This window comes from Heterocephalus glaber, unplaced genomic scaffold, assembly GCF_053883595.1.
Source record: "Heterocephalus glaber isolate CG9 unplaced genomic scaffold, H.glaber_assembly_v1.0 deba00001447, whole genome shotgun sequence".
Taxonomy (NCBI): Eukaryota; Metazoa; Chordata; class Mammalia; order Rodentia; family Bathyergidae; genus Heterocephalus; species Heterocephalus glaber.
This window is the reverse complement of record NW_028258299.1, coordinates 13,722,369-13,746,531: the sequence shown is the minus strand read 5'-3', so window position 1 is coordinate 13,746,531 and position 24,163 is coordinate 13,722,369. Positions and strand designations below refer to the sequence as shown.

The 24,163-nt window shown below is 49.1% G+C and overlaps 2 protein-coding genes across 5 annotated transcripts in view; one reads left to right on the top strand and one right to left on the bottom strand.

Annotated features, from left to right (window-relative positions):
• The window catches only part of Ttc4 (tetratricopeptide repeat domain 4), a 29,071-nt gene extending 24,244 nt beyond the window's left edge, over window positions 1-4,827 (top strand). For all 3 annotated transcript variants that reach the window (XM_087214693.1, XM_087214692.1, XM_087214694.1), the window contains 2 exons: window positions 1,790-1,872; window positions 3,828-4,827. In XM_087214693.1, the coding sequence (XP_087070819.1) occupies window positions 1,790-1,872; window positions 3,828-3,930 (186 nt within the window). In that variant the 3' untranslated portion in view covers window positions 3,931-4,827. The remainder of the gene's footprint in view (window positions 1-1,789; window positions 1,873-3,827) is intronic.
• A 5,766-nt stretch (window positions 4,828-10,593) lies between these two features.
• On the bottom strand, window positions 10,594-17,396 carry Pars2 (prolyl-tRNA synthetase 2, mitochondrial). Of its 2 annotated transcripts, none has more exons than XM_004869647.3 (2): window positions 17,304-17,396; window positions 10,594-12,682 (listed from the first exon to the last, which is right to left on the bottom strand). In XM_004869647.3, the coding sequence occupies exon 2, from the start codon at window positions 12,655-12,657 to the stop codon at window positions 11,230-11,232; it is 1,428 nt and encodes a 475-aa protein (XP_004869704.1). In that variant the 5' UTR covers window positions 12,658-12,682; window positions 17,304-17,396; the 3' UTR covers window positions 10,594-11,229. The 2 variants fall into 2 exon arrangements, with proteins under 2 accessions (XP_004869704.1, XP_087070817.1); XM_087214691.1 differs by lacking the exon at window positions 17,304-17,396 and adding an exon at window positions 14,202-17,293.
• Between the last annotated feature and the right edge of the window lie 6,767 nt (window positions 17,397-24,163).

Here is a 24,163-nt window from a genome sequence, read left to right as displayed (position 1 = left end):
AGGGAAGACAGGGTCTTGCTATGCTGTCCAGGCTGTCCTCGAACTAGCAACTCTCCTGCTTTAGCCTCCAGAGTGCTGGGATTATAGACGTGCACTACCACACCTGGCTTTTTTGTTTGGTTTTGCTTTTGTTTTGTCCCAGGAATCTTCTTCCCAGCCCTTGGCTCCTTTCCAGAAGCACACTGTGTTCAGTGAACATGTCCAGTAGTTTCTCTCGACACAGCACTGTTTCTCGGAATTTCCTCCGCTTTTTTCATCTTGCCCCGCTCATTACAGACCGGTGTGTGGAGTGCCTGTCTGTGGTGTCCCACGTTTCCTGTGACCACATTTGGGGACCCATATTTGGCTAGGATGTCCCAGAATGCTGCGGTGTTCTCATTGCGTCCTGTGGGTGCACTGAGACGTCTGCTCTGATCACCTGACTGAGGAGTCTGCCAGGCTGCTCTACTGTACAGTTATTGCTCTCCTTTATAATTAATGAGTATTTTACAGACAGGTACTTTGAAATGACAGAAATATTCCATTGCTCTTCAGACCTTCAACATTTTTATCAGCAGATTTATGATTTCCTCTTGTATTCAGTGAGTCTCAATCTGCCACGATGGTTGTTTACTTTGTGGGTTTTTCTTGCAGTACTAGAGATGGACCCCATGGCCTTTTGCATGCTAGGCAAACATTCTGCCCCTGAGCTGTACCCCCAGTTCCCTATGATGGTTTATTTTATGGTCAGATTGTCCTGGAGTTGGCCAGTGGGAAACCCTTTAAATTTGTTTCTATGTCCTTTTGATTTATTGCCATTTTAAAAGCACTTGCTTTCTGGCACAAGATGTGTCAGGTTCAAATGGTGCTTTCCTCGTCCTGACTCACCCATTTTTTTTTCCCAAGGAGCCCTTTCTAGTGGAGAATGGTATTGGGAAGGCAAAATCCCTGTGCAGCAGATGTGCTGTCATATAGGGGAAAGGGAATCAGTGCTTTGGTCCTTCTCAGGGCCTCACAGCCAGGGAGGTGTGTGTGCGTGTGTGTGTGTGTGTGTGTGACCTTACTTATCCTCTGCAGAGTCTGATAGCTTGCATTGCTCAACCACCCCATGTGAACGTCTTCCTTATCCTGCTTGGGCTCGAATCCCACACAACAGGCCATCCCCAGCCATGACTGGTTCCCCTCCTTGCCCCACCTGGGTCCTGATACCCCATTTCAACTGCCCCACCCATGGACACTCTGCTTGGCTAGCTTGGGCTCCAACATGCCACCACCAACAGCTGTCTCAAAGGGAAGCCCTTCTCATCCTGCTTAACCTGCCAGCTCCTGGCATGGATGCCTCCTCCCCAATCCAGCTCTGACACCCTCACCCCTGGCAGCCTTCCAGTACACACATCCTCCTCTCCCTGCCTGGGCTCATGCCTGCATCAACTTCCCTCTCACCTGCTTAGGCTCTTCCTTTGCTCTGGGATACTACCCCACCCCCACCCCCATCTGATAGCTCTAGGATTAAATTGTTAGAGAGGAGGAGGCTACATGGACTTGGGCCCAACTCTTAGATTCTGTTTACTAGCTGTGACGTTGACAAAATACAACCTCTGCACCTTGTTTCTGTCTTTGGAGAATGGAGCTGACCATAACCTTTCCTGTAGTGTTATAGGGAGGACTAAATGCAAAGCGCACAGCCCTTAGCTTATACAGCAGGTATTCATCTAGTAATAGGTGCTGCCTCTTAATCCTTCCTCAACATGCTTGGTAAGCTGTGAAGCACTTTATCTGCCTCTGATTTTTGTTTCTGATTATCTTATAGGTCTACTTTGAGGACGAGGACAAGACAGAATTATACCAGGTGCCTCCCAAGAGCACCCTGCTGCAGGTGCTGCAGCACCCCAGGTGAGCAGTTCGTGGGGCCGAGCAGGCACCTTCCCTGGAGCCCAGCCAGCTTCTCCTTCCTCTGCTCGGTGCTCACCTCGTACTCCCCTCCTATCTGCGCTGTGCAGTGCGTATGAGATGGCAGCCCCGGGGACAGGCCCGGACTGCTGGGCCAAGCCAGTGGCTAGGCAGGTTTGTGGTGTGACGACAGCCTGTGGCGCTGCAGCCATGCCCCTCCCAGACTGGAGGAGATGACAGGGCTGGTCTCAGGAGGAAAGAGCTGTATGGCTTTTGTACCTGGGACGGCACTGCTTTTCCCAGCTGTATCTGTGTCCTCAGATGTTATTAGGTGGAAAGGGCACTGACTCTTCATTCACCGCCGTGTACCCCTGAGCACACTGTGCCTTTGTGGGGCTCTTCCTTCATCTCTAGCACAGGGATAATACCTGCCTACATTTCTCAGCACGTGAGAATCAATGAGTGTGCAGGAGTCCAAGTGTCCTGTAAACTGTACCCAGCAGTCCGGCTGCAGGAGGGCATCAGCAGCCATAGCAAGTGAGATGTGGCAGTTGTCTGTCTCAGCAGCTTCTGTAAGAGCATGGCCTCTGTGGATTAACACATCAAGACGGCTTTTCTTTGACCTTGAGCAAAGCAAAGAAGAGAAAGCTAAGTGCTTTTTGCACTGGAGGAAAGGGTGGGTAGGTATGGTAGGTAGGAAATGAGGCTGGAGAGCTAAGTTAGGACTGGCATAAAGCTTAAACTTGAATGCCCTGCTAAGGAGCATAAACATCCTGAGGGTGGTATATGAAGTCACAGAGAACATTTATTTAGGTCAGATCTGAAGTGTCCTATTTGATGGGGAGCCTGAAGTAGGAGGGGTGGACTGGAGAGGGCCGGCATAGCCTGGGTGGAGCTGGTGACGTGCTGACAGGCTTGGTGGTCCTGCTGGTCTTGGATGCTTCTGCCTTTGTCCTAGGAGGCAGGTGGGGAAGGTTCTCCAGATCTGATCAGTGCTTCTCTTAGTGGTATTTTTCCCTGGTCCCCAGTCTCCCTTTTCCTAGTTTATGGACAAATTTTCCTGTTCATTTTCTCCACTGTCAGCAAATTGCCTAGAATTCTTTAAAGGCCTGAGGTCTACGCTACCCTGTCTCCAAAAAATAAAGGAGAAATCTAAACAGAAAACAGACTAATCCATGGAGGAAAACTAATTTCATACCCTCAGAAAATGTAAATGCTATTGGAAGTGATTGCTTTTTAAATTACTGCTATAGCAAGAGATTATCCAGGACCGGTTTTGGGCAATTCCACCTTGAGCCAAGCATAGGCCCCTCTGTCCAGAACCAGGCCGGTGAGTAATGCCACACCCTGGACCTGGAAGACCAAGGCTGATCTCCAACCTGCCTCACTGTCTTTGCCTTATGCCCAGCAATGGCAAGTGCTATGGTTACCTGGACCTCCTGGCTTTTGCTGACCCCATTCCCCAAATTAAAGTCAAGTTCAGACATGGCATATTCCAGAAAGTCTTTCCCAATTCCTCCTGGAGAGGGAGCTGTGGCCTCGTGGGCTAAGGCTTCACAGATGCTTTTGCAGTTGTGCCTTGCTGTCTGTTTGTTATCTTCTTCCCCGGGACTGAGCTTGAGAGCAAGAACATGATTTCTGTGTGTTTGCTTTTAAATCTCTGTGATTTCAGCACAGGGCCTGGTTCATCCTGGTCACTTACTATCAAGGGGAAGCATGTTTTGTAGTTTCATGTCCTGTTAGCTACACATGTTCCTGATGCTGGAGGACTGGCCCAAAGGTCCTAGACAGGTTGGAAGAGGAGAATGTCATGCTAATTTGCCAGTAAATTGCTAGAGTTCCATTTTAATGTTCACGCATGTCCAGAGTTTCACCTTGAATGTTTTGGGGACAGTCCGTGGATGATTAAGATTATAATCCAGTTAACTCCATCTCTTTGTCTTTTGTGTTCACTACAGGTACTTTGTAAAAGCCCTGACCCCAGCATTTCTGGTCTGTGTAGGGTCCTCTCCTTTTTGCAAGAATTATCTCCAAGGGAGAAAGGTGCACCGGGTAAAGTGACAGCCAGGCTGTGTGAGTCAGGTCCCCTGCCTCACCTTCCTCACCACCTTGGAACAGCTGGAGCTGCTCCTAGAATCCAGCACTTTTGTTCTGTCACTCTGGGGATATTTTCTCCTAGCCTTGAGCAGGGGAAGGAGCTGCTGACTTCCCTGATCTGTGGCTTCTGGGCCGTCACTCTCCAGTGGGTACCCGGCTCTGTGCCTGGGCTGTGCTGTCCTGGCAGTCTGTCTCTGAAGGGACCACCTGCTACGTCTACCACAGCAACTGTCTGAGTGACTCACTGTCACTGGCCTGTGACAGGTGCCACGAGAAGCCTTGGAGAAGATGCCCCTCCCACACAGTAAAACCGACTCTATGAGGGATTCTAAGGCCTGAAGGCTCAGCGAACCTGGCTGCTGGTTATTTCACCATCGTGGAGGGGAGTTCTAAAGGGAGGCTGTGTGCTGTGGGGTGAATGGAGCGGGAAAGCCACAGCCTGTTACTGCGTACTCCTCTAAAGCTGCGAGTTTCCTTCATCTTTGCAGTGTGAGAACTGTGACAGGCAGTGACCTCTAAGTTCCTTTACAGTTTTCACATTTCAGGATTCGGAGACAGGGTCTCACAGTGTTGCTAGGCTGGTCTCAAACTCCTGGGGTCAAGGGATTATTTTGCCTCGGCCTCCTAAGTCCTGGGACTACAGGTGCACACTCCTGTAACCTGGCTAGGATTTTATGCCTTTTAAACTGGAAAATCTTCCTGGGCATGGTGGTGCATGCCTTTAATCCCAGCACTCGGGAGGCTGAGGTAGGAGAATCACTGTGAGTCAAGGCCTGCCTGGAATACACAGCAGGACTCTGTCTCAAAAAACCAAAAAAACCCCAAAAACCCATTAAACTGGAAAATCTTTTTGCATGTCAAGTCACTGTCATAGGATATATTTTTGTCCCTAGTTCTGAGAGGATCTTGGATACTCTTACCTGTAGCTGTACATCTTCCTTCCGTACCTGCTTGGTTCCCCAGGAAGTGCTTCCTTCCTGCTCCCCTGCAGAGGGACCTGAGCACTGTCCAGAAGCACGGAGAGTGGTGTGTTCTCTACTGTGAGATTCCCATCTCCCACACAAGGGCAGTTCCTTCAGCCCAAGCGCCAGTGTGGAGACACGTAGAGCAAAGCCGGAGCAGCTGGCCTGCAGCACCTCACTGTAACAAGAACGGGAAATGGATGTTGTGATGAGCACTGAGATTTGGGGGTTGTTACTATAGCAAACCCGACCAACACTCATTAAGCTGAAACCAGCAGTGCATGTGGCCGCTGCAAACACTGAATTCTGGCACTGTGCTAACTGCAGTACTGGATTCTCTTATTTAAAGCTGATAGCCACTCTCAAGGGGCTGTGATCCATTTTCTCAGTTTTCATAGTCACAGCATTAGTGAGTGTAGGAGCCAGGCTCAGCCCATGAGCCCCACTCCAGGGCCTGCCTTTGTCCTCCCTGCTTGCCTTGCTTCCTCTGCAGGCAGTTACCTTGCTCCTATCCCGGCAGCTTGAGGCCGACATGCCCCAGGCAGCCTCTGCCTGCACGGTCCTGCTGCTGCCTGCGTGTAAGAAATCTGACCCTGGGCTGGGAACTGCCCCAGTGAAGAGAATGCAGCCTGAGCCCTCAGTGACTGCCTTTGCCTTGGTGGCCTTCTTGGACACCTTCATCACCTCTGCAGCCTCTGGAGCCCAGCCATCCTGGACAGTCTAGCCATGGGGCAGGGGGTGCATTGACTAAGGGTCTTTCCCCAGGAGCTGCGCTGCCTACATTTCAGTTCTGGCCCCACAGCACACTAGCTGCAGGCCTTGGGCCCTTTGCTTAGGCTCATTGAGGCCAATGTCCTTATCTGCAACCTGAGCAAGACAGTAGTGCCTACCTGCTGCAGGCGCTGTGAGGATTAAGTAATTCATCTTTGTGAGGCACATGAACAGAGCTTACCCCACAGCAAGTGCTTCCTCTGTGACTCATTACTCCCCAAGCTTACCATGCACACCTAGCTTTGGGCCTGTGCATTGTCCCCTCTGCCTGGGCCACTCTTTCTCCCACTTGCTCCCCCTTTCCTCCCCAACCTTTCCTCCCATCACTAATGCCCAGTCTGCAACCAGGTCCTGTTGCCTTCTCCAGGAAGCCTTCCTTGGCTCCTTACCTGTGTGTCCTCAGGGTCCTGCACTGTCCCAACTCATGCCACACTGTATTGGAGCTGTTTACTTGATGGTTCCCCCGACTTCTTGTAGACTGAGTCAAGGACACTGAGCCAAGTGCTCTTGTACTGTCAGAGCCTAGCACTGCATCTGCACAGCACAAGTGCAAATTGGTCTCTGGTCTTGCTAATACAGTGACACAGAGATCTGTTTATCACATGGCTGGAAGTGACCCTAACAGGAAAACATAAATTCTTGTAGCGTATGAATCCGAAAACAGGAGGTTCAAAGATAATACAGGTGATATAGTGAACATTTTTTCATACTGGCTTGGCACATAACTCCCGAGAGATGGCCTAGAGAAAGAAATGAATAATTCTAAATAGACTACCAGTGATGGCGAGCCTTTTAGAGACAAGCGCCCAAACTGCAACCCAAAACCCATTTATCACAAAGTGCCAACACTGGAATTAAGCCTGAATACTGAGGTTTTAGTTTAAAAAAAACCAAACATACATTCATATCTTTTGTCTTAGAAGAAAAACACAACATGAATGCCATAGGTTTGCCACCACTGGACTAGGTAAAATGGGAGGAGTTGGAGGTAGGGCATGGTGGGAGGCCCTCGAAGGTGAGCAACCTTGAAAACACACATTCCTGGGGCAGCACAAGCTGACGTGGCTCAGGATCAACAGTGGGTGCCTCTGAGCAGCTTGCTAGGCTTTATGTGGATGGATATATCCCCCTGGTCAGCTCTAGGGGGCAGGCAGCGGCCCTTTTACTGGTAGGAAATCTGGCAAGGAGAGGTTAAGCAACCAAAGTCAGCTAGCTAGTAAAAAGAGCAAGAGGTGAATTCAGGACTTAGCCCTTCAGGAGATACCGCCTATGAGTATGCAATACACCTAGCTGCGCTCTTGCTCACTCCAAGCCTAAAGTCTTGGCACTCACTGTATCATACAATGTCTCTAACCTGTCTAGAAGAACCACTGTCTGCAGAGATCCCTGTGTGATCCAACAGCTAAATCCCCATAACACCTGATATGCCATCAATGGGCTGGCTTACCTTCAGCCCATGAGCTTTCTGGGGAAGCCCCTGCTACTACAAAAAAGCGGTCCTCAGTTACTATTACCCAGGGCATGCCTCCTGCTCCCTCTCCTGGCCCTAAACAGTTTAAATTAGCCAAGGGCAATTAAACTCAACCATGGGAACTCATTAACAGCCTGGAGAGAGGCTGGCTTGGCAAGAGTGGATGTGTCAGGATGCTGAATGAACACAGGCAGACTACTTGTGCCAGCCCTTTCTGCAGACTCACAATGCACCACTCACCTGCCAACTATGTGCAAAATACCACTTAATAAAGGGCAGCTGTTACTCACCAACCATCTCTCATGTGCCAGGCACCACTGTCCTGTTTTATAGGCAAGAAAGCTGAAGTACAGAGGGAGGAAGTGTCTTGCATAGTTACATAGCTGTTAAGTGGCCCAGGCAGTCTGATTCTGACCTCCAGAATGGGGCCTTACACTATGATGTACATCATTGTTTTACATTAAGGGAAATATTGATGTTTTTCAAATGTTACTGAAGTTTGCAATAACATCAGAAAATTATTTTCCTATCCTCTTTTTTTCCCCCCAGTACTGGGGATTGAACTCAGGACCTCCCTTTCGAGGCAGGCATGGTGCCACTGAGCTAAATCCCCAGGCCCCTATCCTTTTCCTAACTTTAAAACAAAGCCTTTGATACTCTTGGATGCCTAACAATCCAAGGCATCTCAATATAGAAATTGAAGTAGGGAACTCTGAAGTCTTGGCATTCAGTTAAAGAAACAATCATTTCAACACATTTCTGCAAAGTTCCTTTATTGATAGCCCAGCAGGTGTTTCTTCCATTAAAACACAGAATATTAATGGAGCCCTTGATTTACATTCTCAGCTTGGTTTACATGATGGGTTTGTTATGCACCAACCTTTGTCCCAAGTATTAATTCTGCTCCTTCCCAGCCAGTTGCCTACATCTCCCCAAGGAATGAGCAATGATAATACGGCCTGTACCTGTTATTTTGCCAGCATCCCCATTTCATCAATTTATGGCATGAGGTAAAATCAGCAAGTTCAGAAATGAGAAAGTAAGGTACATTGAATATTTCTCTTTCCTCTGAGATGAATCCATTCTGCAGGTGTTACCCAATTCTTGTTCATGGTTTTCCCAGGAAGGCTATAAAGCATCCAATCAAGAAAACAAGATCCAGGTCTTGAGATAACAAAGTTAACAGCAATGCCTGAGTTCCTGGAGGGAAGTGCAAATGGAGGGTCAAGCATGTCACATAAGTGAACTCTGTCAGCCCAAAGCACCCTACAAGGTGGGCACTATTAGCCCAGGCATTTACCAGGGAAGAATCTGAGATGAGCAGAGGGCAAGCAATCTGTCTCAGGTCATGTCCCCAGTAAATGGTGAATCTAGGATTGTCTCTTCAAGGCTCTGAGCTTACCCCCAAATTACACTGCTGCTGGCTACTTGAAGAAACCCTGGCTTTGTGATCAGGATGCCAAGGTTTCATTCAGCTTGACCTTGGGTGAATCCCTGTTCTCCTGTGTTGTCTCCTGTTATAAAATTAAGAGGGACAGGTACCAATTTCAGCAGCTTCTGGGGTGCTGGCAACTTGAAGGCTGCACCAGCCCATGTTCTCTTCCTGCAGCAGGACTGAGCAGCGGGCCGTGGTGCCCGCCTGCACTCTGCCAATCAGATGGTGAGTGAGTGGCAGTGCCTACCCGCCCCAGGCTGCTCCCCATCTGTGATCCAGGGCTGGGGAAGCTGGCTCCAAGTTCGCTGTTCTCAAGTTCCAGGATTCTACATCATCCTCAAATTAGCCCAGGATGTGCACATTTATGGAGTTTTAAATGAACTGGCTTTCTATTCCTGGCATCTGGTTTTTAAAAGTGCCATTAGGCTAGCCTTCTATAAATAAGCAAGTTTATGGGGCACACATTTAAAGGTAAAAGAAAAAGATTAAGAAGATCATTTGCATGAATTCTAATTTCTCACACACTTGAGGCTAACGATTAGATAGACATACGTTCAGTTTTTCTTATTGAAACCACTTGGCCTAGGCAGAGGCTAAGCAGTGTAGTGGGCAATGCAGGTTTGGCCCATGCCTGGATTCTAGGCTCTTTATCAGCAGCGCATCCTTGAGTCAGTTGCTTAGTGGGAGCCTCAGGTGTCCTCATCTATAAAATAACAGCACCTGGGGGCCGGGGGTTTAGCTCAGTGGTTTCGCTGCCTGCTGCACAAGCTCAAGGACCCGAGTTCGATCCCCTGGTACCACAAAAAAAAAAATCCAAAACAGTACCTGGCTTGCATGGTTTCAAGGCCTGGACACAGTATGTAAGTGCCTTAGCACAGTGGCATATGGCAGCCCCCAACTAAACTGTTAAGAGCAGAGAGCTGGGCCGTGGATTTAGCTCAGCGGTGCTGCCGCCTGCCTTGCAAACGCAAGGTTCCATCGCTGGTACCAAAAAAAAAAATTAAATAAATAAAATAAAATAAATCACATGTTGCACATAAAAAATGAACTCAAAGAAAAAAAAAAGAGCAGATAGCTGGCGTTAGTTTGTAAACATCCTACTATGACCACCCAAGGAAATACCCAACAACAAAAAGGGCCCTGAGGTGGCGGCTCACATTAACTCTTCCCCGCACCCAGGCTATATTCCATGGAACCAGTCTCTGTGAGGAACCCTGGTGATTCCACCATGCAGTCAGGTCGAACCCCTCTCCCTGGTGATCTGGCCTTTCTAAGCTTGCTCTCAGGCCTGAGAATCTGAAGGACTCAATGGGATCTGGAGCTCCAAAGGGAGGCCTGGTAGCCCTGTGGGGCCGGTAGATAGTCACTAAGAAAGCTGTACTAGCAGTATTAGCAGGGGCAGGAACAGCCGTCAGGCAGTTGTGTCACAGGTGGGGCAGTTGGTCAAGACGGGCCTTGTGATGCCCTAGGAATGTGCTCCGGCCCCTGGAGTTCATGATGATGGACAAGACTCCGGACTCTGAACCTGCAGAATGAGAAGGCAGTATGATCGGTGCTGTGCAAGGCACCGAGGGAAGAATCACTTCCAGGTGCCATTGGGCAGGGTTTCAGGTGGTTTTGGCTTGGCCTTGACAGATCGTTAGGTTTGGACATGTCAGTTATGTTCCTCATCTAGCAGGCAGAAGAATGAAAGTAGGGAGCATTTCGGTGGTAGCTCAGGCCGGCTGCCAGCTTCTCACAGAATTCAGAGACAGATCTCAATAATCACCCCCTGTTGCGGCTCTGGGATCCAACTCTGCACCCAGGACAAGGTTACTGTTGGTGGAAGCCTGCTGCCTAACACCTGTGAGAAGAAATGGTTTTGAAACAATTTTCCAACCACGCCCCTCCTCTTTTTGAGTGTGGAAATAGCAGAGAAAGAATGAAAGGCAGTAAGTCATTGGGTGCTGTTAAAAGTCAATATTTCGTTTCAAATTAACACGAAAGGGTCATTCCAAGTTTGACTTTATTCAATCAACAGAACATGATCTCAGCATTTCAGCCACCTCAGTAGGGCCGGGACTCTGGAGGCACTTTTGGGGCCACCAGGCCATTCTGTTAACTTTGCGGGGAGCTGTGAAGACTTTACAGATCCAGTTATATTCTCTCAAGTTACAGATAGGGAAACTGAGCCTGCAACAGGGCAGCAATCTCCTGATTCTTAGCTTCTTGGTGAGGAGGGCTGGCAGCCCTGCTGTCTGGACTGAGTGCAACACAAGGCTCGTGGTAGACTTTGGCGGGACAGGTGCGGTGAGGGGAGCCCTGGCCTTCAGCCATTCCTGTCCAACACATGAGAAACTGAGCGGAGAGGGGAAGTGACTTGGCCAAGGGCCCAGATTAGAACCCGGTCTCTTTCTTGCCTCTCAGACTCCTGAAAGAAGCTTCCACAAAGGACTGGTGTATGGCAGCATGGCCAGCCCAGAGAAAGTGATCAGGTTAATGACTTTAAATACGAATAATGTGAGCAAATGAATGGATAAAAATTGGTTCCGCTATGATGGTGTAACCTTCATGAGCTGCTCTGTTTCTGGAGCAATGCCCAGGGAAGGGGTAGGAAATGCAGTGTTAATGACAGCACGGGGCACTCAGACAACCTGCACTTGGGCCAGTAGTTCCATAACTCCTTCTTTGCTGAGCAAGACCACCTCACCAGTGTTCTGACACCAAACCTCAAAATGTGCAGGATCCTCCAGGGCCCTCTTGCCAGCAATTATCACAAAGGGGTAGCCAAATCTGTTGGCGTCTTTCAGTCTGTTTCCAATGGTCAGATGGGTACGGTCGTCCAGCAGGACCTCCCCTTGCAGCTGAGGGACCCCTTCTACGATGTGATCATGCAGGTGCTCCATGAGCTCCGTGGCTGCTGCCTCCTTGCTGCCCTTCTTAGGAGGGATGAGGCAGACTTGGAAAGGGGCAAGAAGGCTGGGCCAGCGGATGCAGTCTTCTGTAGAGAGAACTTCAATGGCAGCAGCCAAGATCCGTGTCACACCCAGCCCATAGCACCCCATTTCAGCCAGGGACAGTTCACCATGGGTGTTGGCAAACTGGGCATTGAAAATGGAGGAGTACTTGGTACCCAGGTAGAATGTGTGCCCCACCTCAATGCCTTTGGTTTTGGTCAGAGGGCCCTGGCAGGCAGGGCAGTTTGTCTGTAGTGAGTCTAGAGTCTCCACGTTGGCCGAGAAACTGCAGCTGGGACAGGTGACAAGCCGGTCCTCCCCAACATCCACCGGCAGCTGGAACTCATGAGACATGGTGCCCCCAATGCTGCCCACGTCTGCCTGAGCCTTGATAAATCGCAGCCCCAACCTGTTAAAGAGGCTACAGTAGGCATCGCACACCAGGCTGTAGGTCTGCCGGGCAGCCTCTGGGGAGGAGTCGAAGGTGTACATGTCCTTCATGTAAAACTCTCGGCCACGGAGAAGACCAAAGCGGGGCCTGGGCTCATCCCGAAACTTCCTTGTCACCTGGTACAGCAGGAACGGAAGCTGCTTATAGGACAGGTTCTTCTGGGAGGCAACCAGGGCCGTAACGGCTTCCTCGTGAGTTGGTCCTAAGCAGTATTCCTTGCCATGCCTGTCTCTAAGCCTCAGCAGCTCCTTGTACATCACCTGCCAGCGGCTGGTGGCTTGCCAGAGCTCTGCTGGGCTGAGGCTGGGCATGTTGATTTTCTGACCCCCAATAGCCTGCATCTCCTGGTCTATCATGCGCACCAGCTTCTCCATGGCACGGACAGTGTAGGGCAGGAGGTGGTAACAGCCAGGGCTTGCTGGGAGAATCAGACCCACCTGCAGCATTAGCCGCTGGCTCTTACAGATCAGGTTGCCAAGCTTGCCCTCCAGGGACAGCACCTGGTCTTCCCGAAGGTTCTGTGGCTGGAACATTCGGGACAGTACCAGGCGCTGCCCTCTCCCCGGGGCACAGTGCTGACACCTTTGGGGAAAGGACCTGGAGAGCTGGGGGCTGTGGGTAGCCAGCCTGGACAACACTCTGCATCTCGCCAGCAACCCTTCCATGGCACCCAGCACTGGACCACAGCACCTGGAGAGACACGAGGCACAGGAACAAGCATTAACTGGGCTCTGACACCATGGCACCCGCTTGGTCTGGCCTCCAGCAAACTTCTAAGCAGCCGTGGATTCTGCAGATGCGAATGCTTCTGTTTCTAATATCCTAACAGATCAAAGCACTACTTCTCTTGTGTTTTTAAAAAAAATGCCATTTAAGCTGGGCATGGTGACACACACTTGTAATCCTAGCACTGGGAGGCTCAGGCAGGAGGATTACCACGAGTTTGAAACCACCCTGAACTACACAGAGACCCTGCCTCAAAAAAACAAAACAAACAAAAATTTCATTAAAAAACATTTTTCTCATTATGAAAATATAACAACACACTGTGGGGACACCACCAAGTAGTGCCTGCACAGCCTGTGAAGCCAGGTCCCCTGGAGTCCTGGGAGCTTCCCATTGACTGCACCCTGTGTAGCTAGGACCTGTGCCCGAGCTCCTCTGTGCTCAGTGCACTCATCTGTAAAGTAACGCTGAGGCTTGTAGGCTTGCTGCAGGGACTTAAAAGACTCAGAGAAAGTTCTTAGAACTGTATCTGACACACACTATAAGCCTGATGCATGTTTTCTATTACAGAAAACTAGGAGGAAAAAACCAAAACAAAGAAAATCAACTCGAATGCCTCAGCCAACTGCTGCTGCTGTCTCACTGCAATCCCTTATTTCTTGCAAACCCTGCCCTTCCCACCTCCTGCCCTCTGGTGAAATGTCAGGATCGTGCACATTGTCTGAGCTTCACATCTATGTTTTAACCTGTGCCTGGAGAACACAATGCCCAGCTATTTCAAACTCCATGCCTGAATGAACTCAGCATCTCTCCCAAGTCTATTTCTCTCCAGAGCTGCCTATTCCTGAGTGGCTCCACAGTGCCCTCCACCCAAACCAGAAACCTAGGTTCATCTACTCTGCCTCCTGCTATGGCTCATGCTCATCAGCCCTCTGGGCCCTGTCATTCCTGCCTCCTCTCACCAGCTCTATGGCCTGCAGCTTGGTCCAGGCCACCATCACCTCCCATCTGGACTGCAACAGCCTCCCCAAGCATGGGGCTCAGGGCTGCATGCCTGGCCAACTCCAACCCACCCTCTACACCACAGTCATGGACAGGCATCGAGCACACCAAGGGTCATAGGTTTTCTTTCTGGAAATAACTTCCTGCTGCCTTGAGAATGAGGTGTAAGCTTCTGACCTTCCGGAGGTACAAGGTATCCCCACCCTTCCTGTAAACTGGGCCCCTCTGGCTCAGCTCCCTGCTGGTCTCACCCTGCTTCAGCTGCACCGTGCTCACTCTTAAAACACACTGCCTGTCCCTTCGCTACTCATCCTCCAGGCCTTGGGACTGCCACCCTGTCCCACTCCCCAAACCTCAGAAGCCTGGCCCCTGTTGGCCTGTCAAACACCAGTCACTGCCTGGAACAGCCGCTCATCTGGCTGCCTCATTCCCTCCAGACACTGAGCTCTTCGAGGGCAAGGAGCCCACCCAGCCCGCTCACCATGACATCCTCAGCAGGCAGCCAGGGCTCACTAGATGTCCAATGAATAAGAATGTTTCTTTGTGGTTTCACAAGACATTCACAAGTTTCTGGTGGCAGTGCAACCTTCCATGGTGGACTGCGCAAACGAGTCACCTGCCGCCCAGGGTGGTCGGCTTTCTCTATCACATATAAGCTACAATGAATTTCTTCTCTTTTGTTATAGATTTGGGAGATATTTCAAGAATGGAATGAAAGAGTCAAGGTTATCAACTCTTTTAAGGCTGATTTATATTGCCAAAGTTAGTAAGCACCTCAACTTTTCAGGACAGTCCATGGAGTAAAACTCCCCAGCAGAATGCTGAGGTTACTGATGAGGCTCAGCTTCGAAGCTTGGAATTCAGCAGATTCAGACCCACCAGGTGCTCCCTTTCTACCTCAAGCAGCCTCCTCCTTCTCCCCTGTGCACCGTACAAATCTGAAAAGGCTGGGAGGAGTGCGACAGTGTGGTTCAAGGAAAAGTGCAGTGCAGAAAGAACGGCACATGTGGAATCACACCTAGCTCCCCCATCTCGTACCCAAAGCCCTACCTTTGGCCAGTCCCCCAAGCCAGAAACTCCCTCACTCCTAAGGCAAGCGAGTCAGACTCCAGGATCTCTCTCAACTCCACCCGCCTCTCTGTGACCTTCCTGCCATATCCTTGAGTTATTCTGTCAATACTTCTTCCTCCACAACAGTTGCCCAGCAATCCCGACACCAAGCACTGGAAGCGCTGAGGGCTGGTTAAACACTGCTGCTGGGCCCTGCCCTCAGCAGGGCTGGAGTGGGCAGACAGCATGGACTTCAAGGAGCTCCCAGAGCCATCGCTACTGCTGCTGCTGGAAGAATCACTGCAGGAAGCTAGCTGTGGTCCTGTGCTTTCAGAGTGTGACCTCCAGGAGGGCAATGACCAGACCTGGCCACAGTGGACACATCAATGAATTAACTTAATAACTCTGTCCAGTCCTCTAAGATAGCTAAAAAGACAGCTGATCAATCACTCTGTTTATAATCCATTAATAGCTCCCCATTATAGAGTGGACCCTTGACTTACAAACTCAATTCGTTCTTGAGCACTGGTTGTAACTCAAGTTGGTCAACTGAAGGCTCAGGCTCCTCTACATAGCCTTCAAAGTCTCTCTCTTGGCCGGGGATTTAGCTCAGTGGTTTCGCCGCCTGATGCACGAGCTCAAGGACCCAAGTTTGATCCCAGGTATCAAAAAAAAAAAAAAGCTCCAAAGTCTCTCTCCTGTACACAGGCAGATCTCAGTGTCCTTAGAAAGACATTGGTCCAGGATTGCTCAATTAACCCCACATAGGAAAGGATGTTGTAATGTTCCTTCCAGAGCTCTTTAAGGGTTAAATCTGTATCTGAGACCATCTGGAAGCACAAGTGGCATTCAGGTCCTAATTCAAGACTTGATAAGTTAAATCTAAAATTCCGGTCATAACCCAAATTGTCCGTAAGTAAGGCTGGTTGTAACTCAAGGGTCCACTGTAGTTTGCTCGGAATGGCATCAAAGCTCTTCATATTTTGACACCAACATGTCTTTTGGCTTTTTATCCTTCCATTTCCCTAAAGTGCTCCAAACTGCTCATCATTCCCAGAATAGACCAATGTTCACCAACACCCAGCAACTCCAACTCATCCTTCAAGGTCCACTTATAGTCCTGGAAGCTTCTCCAGCCCCTTCCAAACAGAATGTTGCTTCCTTCTGTGTTCCCTCGGCACACACCTCCTTAGAGTATACTGTTCTGGAATCACTTCCCCCCAAAAATCTGTTTTTTGAGACAAGGTCTGTGTAGTCCAGGCTGGCCTTCAACTTGCTATGTAGCCCACATTGGCCTCGAACTTATGATCCTACATAACTTCCCAGGTTGAGACACTATTCTGTGTCAGGCACTGAGAATATATGCTGTTTTATGCACTATTTTGCTTTGTTTAGTTTTTTGAGACAGGGTCTTGGCTCTGTAGCTCAGGCTGGCCTTGAACTTGCCTCAGCCTCCTGAGTGCTGGGATTACAGGTGTGTGCCATTACATCTGGCTTCATGCTCCATTAAACTACAAGTTCATGAGGCTCCCTACACTGTTGGATTTCAGGATCTGGCACAATACTTAATATTTAGGCCTTTACTATTTCTTGGTCAGATGTATTATTAAATAAAGAGGAAAGGGCCACAATGATATAATTGTCTAGAAAATTTACATAAGAATTTTAAGCCCTCTTCCCCTACCAACTACTTGTGTGCCTCAGTTCAAACCCGTCTGCTTAAACAGAATGATTATTACTATTTTTGGTCTTTTGAGACAGGGTTTCACTATATAGTTCAGGCTGGCCTCAAACCCACAGTGATCCTCCTGCCTCAGCCTCCCCAGTGCTGATTACAGGTATATGACACCACACCTAGCGATTAGTATTATTTTTCGAGGTTATCCAGATAATACCTCAAATATAATGACATGATCCAGTGCTTCAGACTGGCACAGATCCTGAGTCATTCACGAAAGTCTTTCCTGTACCTGCTCCGTGTGGGGCAGTCTTTTCCAGCTCATGTCTTTTCTACGGCTCTAGACTCACAACGGTCCTCAGTTCAATCAAGAGCACTGCACACAGCGTTTAGAGGGCCCGGCACACAGTGTTGCTGTTATTATTGGGCGCAACTCATAGAGGTAGAGATGTGAAGCCACTGCATCAAGTGACAGAGATGCGCGCAGAGCCGCTCCAGGAGGGCAAGGGAGCTGCCTCCAAACCCCACGAAGCCTCCGTCGCGGCCCGGGCTGCACAGCAAGGCAGCCCCACACCTGGCTTGGCCTCCACCCGCGGCTGACTACTCCAGTCATCCCACCCGCTTCTCACGGCCACGAGGCGGACAAGGGCGGGAAAGAGCTGCCCTCACTTTACCATGGAGGCGGAGAGCAGGAGACAACGCTATCAGAGTCTATGTGATTACAACCCCGCCCCAATTCGAAGTACGGACGCACAGGGGAACACAGACACCAGGCCCTGGGACCCTGCGCCCACAACCTAGTCCGCACTCCTCAGTCCCGTGGACCCCTCAGAACCCGCCGTCATGCACTCTCACCAATTACAGTTCCAGGGAGCGCTGCCTGCCCTTATGGCGCGCCGAGCCAGTGCGCCTGCGCCAGTTCCCCCTAAGCCCCGCCTCCCACACGAGTAGCCAATCGCAAGTGCATTTAGCTAAATGAGATGAGACGCTCTGGCCCCGTCTCTCTCTAGACGTCCTGGTTGTTTTCCGGAAGTAGAGAGAGAACAGCAATGACAAGATCACTGTCCCGGAAGTGCCCTCTAGGATTTATGGAGGTTTAACTCTACGATCAAGTCGACCTCCAGGGATTTGAGTCTGGTGTTACCGCCTACTGTCAGGGCCCGCCCCATTCTCCGAATGGGAGGAAGGCTGGTGACAATGTAACTATGACAACCAGCCCAGCTGTGTCATTTCTAATCCATCCCGATTTACCAGGCTTTCAATTTAAATAACTTTAAAATTGTGAAACAGTTCGAGAAAGGCACCTTTATTACAGTGTCCAAGACGGCCTTTAAAAAAGTAGGAATTCAAACTTTCACAAAATATTTTTGAGCTGCTACCTTGTACCTGTCACTTTGCAGACATAGCATAATGAAGTGAACAAAACAGACAAAATTCCTTGCATTCAGTGCAGTTTACATTCTTGAGAGAGGAAACAGCCCACGATCCAGTATGATTTAGGTGGGCCAGGGAAGAGGGGAGAAAAGAACTTAATGATCAAATAGAACTTTGATACAATTTATTTTTTAAAAATTGAAATTAAAGCAAAAAAATCTATAGTCAAAAAATCAAAATTTTAGATAAAGGTCCGATCTTTGAAAGTTAGAAGATGTTTTCCCTGGAGAAAATTAAGGAAGGAAAATGGAGTAGGGCCAGGTGGTATGGTTGCAGTTTAAACTAAGATGACCATGGAGAGTCTCAGTGACTTTTAAAATTTTCATTACTAGGTATTTAAACCAAGGTCACTCTACTGCTGAGTTAGATCTCCGGGCCCTTTATTTTTTTTATTTTTAGACAGAGGTTCACTAAATTGCCCTGAGTGGCCTTGAATTTGTGATCCTCCTGCCTCAGCACCTCGGAGTAGCTGGGATTAAGGACATGAGCCATCATGCCCAGCAGAGAAGGTGACCTTTTAGCAAAGACCTGAAAGAAGTGAGAGACTAGGCTTGCAGGTATCTGGGAGTGTCCCATCTTGATTTGCATCTTACCTCGAATAGCTCCTAACACAGCGATTGGCATACAGACTAGAGCAGTGGTTCTCAGCCCAAGCTACACTGGAATCGTTATGTGCACCCCCCAGCCCTCACCTAGGTGATGACTGTCAATCTGGGATGGGCCTGGGCATCCATAGTTTATGGTCTCCCCCGGAGTGACTACTGTGCAGACTGAGTTGGATTGGCCGGCCTACAGGAAAGGCACAAGACAGCCGGGGAGGAGGGCGCAGGAGTGGCATGTGAGTGTTAGCTTCACGATGTTATAGGTGAGGACAATACCGCTCTGTTGGAGCCCAGGGTTAGTGTTTGCCCACCCACCAGGAGGCTGTGAAAAGCTAGATGGATCTGAGTTCGGTCCCAAGAGCTCTGCTCAGCTTCCTCACCTGGCACTGTGGGAGGGGCTTCCCCAAGAAGACAATCGAAGCCGGTATTCTCACCCTGCCTCTTTGGGGGAGGGGCAAATCATCCAGAATTTCTGGGAATCCGAAAATTCAAAGTACCTTTTTATTTCTCCCTACTCCCCAGGCACATGGTTACATCCCTTCCATTCTTGGAACAGCCAGGCAGCCTCCTCTGCACCCCGAGGTGTTATTTCTCAATTAGCAGTTCCCAGGCTGTAGAGCATAGTAGTGAGGAGAGGCCTAATGACTTGCTGTGTTACACACTCCCACATCTTCGGAGCACTTACCAGTGGTAACTAATTAATGCTCACGACCCCCTTGGGAGATAAGCCAAGAACGCTGCGTTTTACCCAAGTTTGCAGGAGGCGCTGCAGCCTGGAGCAGCAGAGCTTGGTCAGGAAGCCATTGTCAGATTTGCTCCCCACCGAGAAAGTCCAGGTGGTGGAGACCCCCAGGTAGGGGAGATCTCGCATCTGGCCCTGTCACTGCTAGTGACTTCCTTTGTGACATTTCAGTCAATCAATTGATCAGTAATTTATTGGATGCCTTGACTTGCAGAACTCATTCGTGGGTAAACCCCCCGCAAGTCACCTGTGCTTTCCTAGCATGTAGAGGTCCTGAGTTCAATGCCATTAAAAAATTTTAAAAGCTCACAGAGAAAAAATTCATTTATTTATTATCAAAAAGAAAAAGGATGCTGGGCAGAGAATTGTCATGAGTTCAAGGCCAGCCTGAACTACATGGGGAGACCCTATCTCAAACAAAATAAAACAGAAAAATGAATGAAAAGGAGTCCACAGCTGCCTTGTGCCACAAAGCCCTGGGGACACACCATACCTTTAGTGGGCTCCCTGGCCACACTGGGATCCCCTTGGGAGCAGGCACTGGTTTTTCTCTGTTCTGTATCCTTGGCCCTGAACAGAGGGCCTGGCCCAGCTCTGGGCTTGGTCTGGTTAGTTGTTAATAGACCAGCCACTAGAGATTGGTGGTTGGTCACCCCAGCTGGCAAGCGCCTCTGCAGCCAGAGCTCTTGGCCTGGCACCAAGAGGGACTCCCAGCATGGGACAAACACACAAAGGTGATGATACAGACCTCTCAAAGCAGTGAGAGGGTGCTCAGAGGGAAGAGCAAGGTGCTGCTGGGACAGCTTTGCCCAAGGGATGCAGGGGATGGGCATGTGCAGGGGCCTGCAATATTGATTATGCCCAAAGCATGCTGTAAGCAGTGCAGGCTGTAGAGAGTTAACTCCACAATTGGCTTGTTCTGAGAAGCAAGTCCAGCTGAAGCCTATGTGCCGAGGTCAGAGTAACTTGCACCCAAATTCCGTTCCCACATTTAAAACCTTCTTAACTAGAAGGACAAGGTTCTAATTACAACCCTATATTTTGTCTATTCTGTTCCTAATTTGAGAATGCTTTGTCTTTTTCCTTTACAAGCCTTGCCTGTATTAGTTTCCATGGAAACTGCATGAGTGCATGTCCTGGCACATAACTTGCCTTTACCCCAATTGATTACCATAAAAATCAGTGGCTTGGACTGACCAGTGCCTTTGCTGATTAAGCAGCATTCTCATCCTGGCTTCCTGGTTCCTCTATCTCTTTATTTCTGTCTTTTAGGTTTTTTTCTGAGCCTTGTGCCATAGCACTGAGCAGGAGATCAGAACCTACTGCAGAGGTCTCTGATAGGCATGAGATCCAGCTGTGCAGTGGGGTCAGGGAGGGCTTCTTGGAGGAGGGGACTTGGCATGGCCCTTCAAGAGCTTCAGTTCCTTTTAACAAGAGTTTGTCTCTTCTCTTGGCGTAGGATTGGGTTTATGTATGAGCAGAGGTGGTGAACAAAATGTTCAACCAGGTGAAATCCAGGCCCTTCATGCTGGTGGCTTAGAGAGAGGACTACAGCATCTGGATCCAAAGCTTACAAAATTTACTAGGGGTGCGAGCTGGGGTAAGTGGCCAGACCATGCTTGTCTCCGGCATCTCTATTATTGGGTCACTAACCTCCTTGAAACATTGTGAAGTTCGAGCAAACAACATTACAGAACTTTGTAAACTGAAAGTGCTGTCTAAATATTAGTGGTGGAGACATATTCAGGTCATTCCTATGTAAGGTCACCTGTGCAATGAGATAATGACTTCAAAGGAATTAAGTGGGGTTATGGACACGTGGCTGTTGGAGAGCATCTGGATCATAGTGCTCAGTATGGTCTGAACTAGGGGCTAACCCTCCAGTGTGGCCCTGGCCTCCATGGTTCCTCTCCCTGGGGTCCCCAATCCCCATCCACATGGCTCACTCCTTCTCCCAAGGCTGTGCAAATATCCCCTTTGAAGCCAGGACTTCCTGAAACTCCATTCTCCCTGTAATCCACCCGATAGGTAGCATCCCCAGTGCTCCTCATACCCCTCCCTGTTTTGTTTTCCCTATAGCACTTACGAGCATTAACACAGTATCTTTCCTATGTTTGATTTGTTTCTATCCTATCTGTCCCCAACTTCCCCACCAGTAGAATCTATAAGGTAGGGGTTGTTTTTCTCACTGCAGTGCCCCAGTACCTAGCCCAGAGGACACCCAACTTTCTCTTTGAAGGGTCAGATGGTATTGTAGGCTTTGCAGGCCATATAATCACTGTCACAACTACTCAATCCTGTCACATGGAAGCAGTCATAGAAATATACAAACAAATAAGCCTGGCTGTATTCAAATAAAAGTTTATTTTAAAACTGAGGGAAGATGGAATTCAGCCTGTGTCCCGTAGCTTTCCAGTTCTGGACTAGATCATTATCTGGCACATTGTAAATGCTCAGTAAATATCTACTGAATGAATTAATTGGCAAATAAATGGACGGATAACCACATGATACTTGATATGGTGTCTGATATCACCTGGTTCGCAGTAAATATACCTGCCTTCCTATTTTGTTCTTAAAAATATGACAAGATAAATTATGATGCATTAGAGCCCCAACAAAAGTTCTGTGGGAGTATTGGGGTGGCAAACTGCTCCCCTTGGGATGAAGGAGGACATCCAGAGTATATTAGAGTTCTCCAGAGAACTGGAACTCGTGTGTGTGTGTGTGTGTGTGTGTGTGTGTGTGTATGTAGAAAGATTATTTAATTTATTTGCCTTATTTGATTATGGAGTCTGGTTAGTCCAAAACCCGCAGTCTGCAGACTCAATGATGAGCCAACTCCCGATTCAAGTGCCAGTTCCCTCTTGTTTCAGGGAAGGCCCATCTTTGTACCATTCAGACCCTTAACTGATTGGATGAGCCCCCCCCCCACAATAAGGAGGGTATCAGCTTTACTCAAAGCCCACAGATTTAAACATTAATCTCATCCAAAAACACCCTTGCAGACACATCCAGAATGTTTGACCCAAGAGCTGGGCACTGTGGCTGTCTTAGTCTGTTTATGCTACTGTAACAAAATACCTGAAAACAGGTACTTTATAGAGAACAGAAATGTACATCTCACCGTTCTGGAGGGTGGGTTATCTGACGTCAAGGCTTTGGAATGTGATGTCTGCTGAGGCCGTGCTCTGCTTCAAAGATGGCACCTTCTTGCTGCCTCCTCCATGGCGAAAGGAGCCAAAAAGAGATGGACCCTGTGCCCTCATGTAGCAGAAGAGGTGGACGATCAAGGAAGGCCAGGCAGCTCTCAGAAGCCTCTATCATAAGGAGCCTAATTTGTTTCTGAGGGCAGAGCTCTCATGACTTAACCACTTCTCAACACCCCCTGATGTGGTCCCCCTTGAGGGTTAAGGTCCAGCATGTGAATTTTGGAGGGACACGCACATTCAAGCCTTGGAGGGTCCCGCCATGTCGACACTAAAGTTAACTATTGCTTGGTGTAAAGTTGCTTCTCTGAACAACTCACACTGCATCCAGGATTTCAGGAGAAGCCATTTATTTGGCAGTCGATCCCAGGTGCACTGGTAGGGAAGTGGGCAAGTTACACAGGAAGAGAGGGTACTGGGTACAGGGGGTGATGGTGGGCAGGTGACTGCTGTGGGCCACTGGGCTTCACTCTCTCTGGGGACCTCTGGAGATAGTGTGGACTGTGCCTCAGAATGACCCTACTCCTGAGACTTAGGAGGCACTTGTCCTCTAGTTTCTGTTCATCATCGGTTGAAGGCTGCCCCTGGCGTCAAGTGTGCCATGTGTGTGGGCTGAGTGGAGTCCTCCGAGGAGGGTGGTGAGTGCGTGCAGGGGGTTGACTTGGGAACGTGCCTGGTGGGTGAGGGTAGATATGGATGTGGCACCAAGGCTGATATAGGAAAAATATAACTCCCAACCTGATAAATGTCAGATGTGCCGAGTTCGTGGTCTCACAACATTGAGGAAAGAAGTTGTGAAACAAGAGAGGAAGTTAGGAGAGTTTCATTGGAAATAAAAAGATGAACAGCCCCTGGATCTAGGAAGGGTCCTGAGTAGGAGGCCACCGAGGGCCTTTGTAATGGGTAATTTATACAGCAAAGTCACTGCATGGTTACAACATGGGTCAAACTACAATCAACTTGTAGGACCACAAGGACAGCTGTTTAGTTGATATTGATCCAATAGGGAAGGAGGCACATAGTAAGGGTACATGGTGAGCATCATTAACTCTAGCTTACCTATAACTTCTAACATGGAAAGCACAAAGGCATTATGGGGGGATGGGACGGGTCCAGATGTTCTGGACACCCACCTGGACATCTGATGCCTATCTGGACTTACTGGACCAGGTGGTACAAATTACAGTAGAACCTCAAGTTGCTCCTTAGGGAGCCCTGAAGTCCTAGCTATTGTGCCTCCATCCTTAGGCCTGACTTGTCAGATTCACCTTCAGTCACAATTCTGATGTCTTTATTACTTTGTGCTGACTTCTGTGAGGGCCCAAATCCCTGACTGTATATGAATTTCTGTCTAACTTAGCTGTCTATAATAAGGTGATTCTTGAGCTGGGCTTGCAGGATAAACTGCCGTCTTAAGATTCTTCTTTTCAGGCTTTTGATGCTCAAGCTAAGGCCAGCTCTGAGAAAGTCACTAATAGTTGTGCTAGCAAAGTGGCACAGAGCATTTTCTCTCCCTTGTGTCAAGTTGGAAAACTCTGGGAAGGACTCTGATTGGCTGAATTTGGGTCATATGTTTGCCTTTGTGGTTGGGGAGGGGTATTATGATTGACAACCTCCACCTCCACTCACAGTTAGGGGAGGAGCAATTAGTGGTCCATCCGTAAAGGGGTATGCTCTTCCCATCAGGGAGATGTGGCCGGCCTGAGACCAGAGCTTTGTTTCTTTTAT